At 50.4% G+C, this 1,939-nt stretch overlaps 1 protein-coding gene across 1 annotated transcript in view; it reads left to right on the top strand.

Annotated features, from left to right (window-relative positions):
• SPG7 (spastic paraplegia 7 (pure and complicated autosomal recessive)) overlaps positions 1-1,939 on the top strand; it is a gene marked incomplete at its 5' end in the record, with an annotated part of 31,105 nt that overhangs the window by 26,192 nt on the left and 2,974 nt on the right. Inside the window, 2 exons of the mRNA XM_009703348.1 lie at positions 573-729; positions 1,311-1,474. Coding sequence (XP_009701650.1) covers positions 573-729; positions 1,311-1,474 — 321 coding nt within the window. The remainder of the gene's footprint in view (positions 1-572; positions 730-1,310; positions 1,475-1,939) is intronic.

Below are 1,939 nucleotides of genomic sequence, written 5' to 3'. Positions count from 1 at the left end.
CCTCTCTTTGGCACCCGGGGGTGTGTGCTCTCCCGTGCACATCTCTTTCTTGAAAAGCCTTGACACGGGGGGTGAGGTGGGGAGTGGAAATAATGAGTGTGACAGCTCCTTGGCTCGTCACCAGCAGCAAATTCACTCTGAATGACCTATTGTATAAGCTGAACTGTTGTTAATTACTCTCATTTAATGGGTAGGGGAAATGGCTCTTATTTTTCTGAAGGCATCCTATCTTCCTCCAGGTAGTCTCAGTGAGTCTGGAACACCGTAAAGTGAACTCTGGCTTATACCCTTCAAAGCAACTCCTAAATCTGAGGATTTCACTGGCTTGTTCTTAAGGACAATTTCCTTTTTATTTCTTGAGCAGAAAGTCTATGTCTGTAGCTGCGAAGGCAGAGCCTTCAGTACAGGAGTGGTGGCATGCTGCAGTCCTTGGCCATGTCTCTGTAGGTTGGCCGGTCCCATACCTTTCTACGAATTTCGCTGGGAACGCCGACCTCTTCCTGTTTTCCCTCTGCTGCTCCAGTTGGGAGCTCTTTTCTTCTCTCAACTGAGGGAGCTGCTCTGTGTTGCAGGTTTCCATAGCCCCTCGAACGAACGCAGCTCTCGGATTCGCCCAGATCCTTCCAAGAGAGCAGTACCTCTTCACCAAAGAACAGCTGCTGGAGAGGATGTGTATGGCGCTGGGGGGCAGAGTGTCCGAGGCCATCACCTTTAACCGAGTCACTACAGGTGAGGAGCCAGACCCTGGCCCAGGAAGGTGGAGATTGTGCCGAGAGCGCCTGAATGTCTGCCCTTGCTCTATCAAGGGTGATCTGAGCAAGAGACAGAGGTTTCCCACTCTGGGAAGAAGAAAGGTCAAATTGTGTGTTTTGACCTTGGGCTTGCATTTGTGAGCATGGAGGTCTCTCACTGTTGGTTGCTACTGTGTTGTCTTAGACTTGTCCCAAAGCCTAAGGCCACACATGCAGTTACCCGGTGAGACTCTTGGCTCATGGGAGGGCCTAGAGCTTTCAGTGCTGTGTTTCCAACTAGTTATATCCAAATGGGATAACAGCGGGCAGTGGTAGATAAACACGTGAGTTAGCTATGAGGAGACCAGAAGACCCACAGGAGCCCATGGAGGTGAACGCTCCACCTGCTGATGGACCTTTCTACACATACTGCAGGACCCATGCACGACAGCGAGTCAGTCTACTCATAGCTAACTCACTCTACTAACTTCGACTAGTAGAATGCATGTTTGTGTGGGATGTGCTTCTCTTGGACTCGGCTCAGAGCTGGTAAGCGTTGCATCTCTCTGTCTTGCCCAGGAGCACAGGATGACCTGAAGAAGGTGACCAAAATAGCCTACTCCATGGTGAAGCAGTATGGGATGGTGCCCAGCATTGGGCAGCTCTCCTTCCCGGACTTGGAGAGTGCAGCTGGAATTGGTCGGCGCCCCTTCAGCCAGGGACTTCAGCAAATGATGGACCATGTAAGGCCACCCTTGGTTACACGTTCCCATTTCGTTCTTTACCTTCTGCAGTTCAGTGAAAAAGTGCAAGTAATTTGCACCCAAACGATTTGCATTTTTCTGTTAGCCATTAAGCACTAAGTTTCAGCAAGTGAGCACTGACCTGTCGTATAACAGGATATTAGGACTATGCAGTGAGGCCTTAAGAACAGGTGGAATCGCACAACTGTGAGTTCAGCCCAATAGCACTGTGCTGCCTGAAGCAGCAGCGAGTGGCTGTGAAATACACTACGGTGCATAAAACTGACTGTGAAAACTGCAGTCCTGGTTCCAGTGCAGACAAGACCCTGGTGAGCCTTCTGGGAGACGGGAGGTGCAAATGTGATGTTTGGAGAGAGGGTGGAATGCTTTGCGGGGGAAGGAGGAATAATTTGAGGAAACAGGGCGGGTTGTTGTGGAACTGCAGACAAATACCCAGCTAGGGAA

This window comes from Cariama cristata, unplaced genomic scaffold (assembly GCF_000690535.1).
Source record: "Cariama cristata isolate BGI_N322 unplaced genomic scaffold, ASM69053v1 scaffold8137, whole genome shotgun sequence".
In the NCBI taxonomy this organism is placed as follows: domain Eukaryota; kingdom Metazoa; phylum Chordata; class Aves; order Cariamiformes; family Cariamidae; genus Cariama; species Cariama cristata.
The sequence above is the reverse complement of the archived record's forward strand: the minus strand, read 5'-3'. Positions and strand labels throughout refer to the sequence as shown.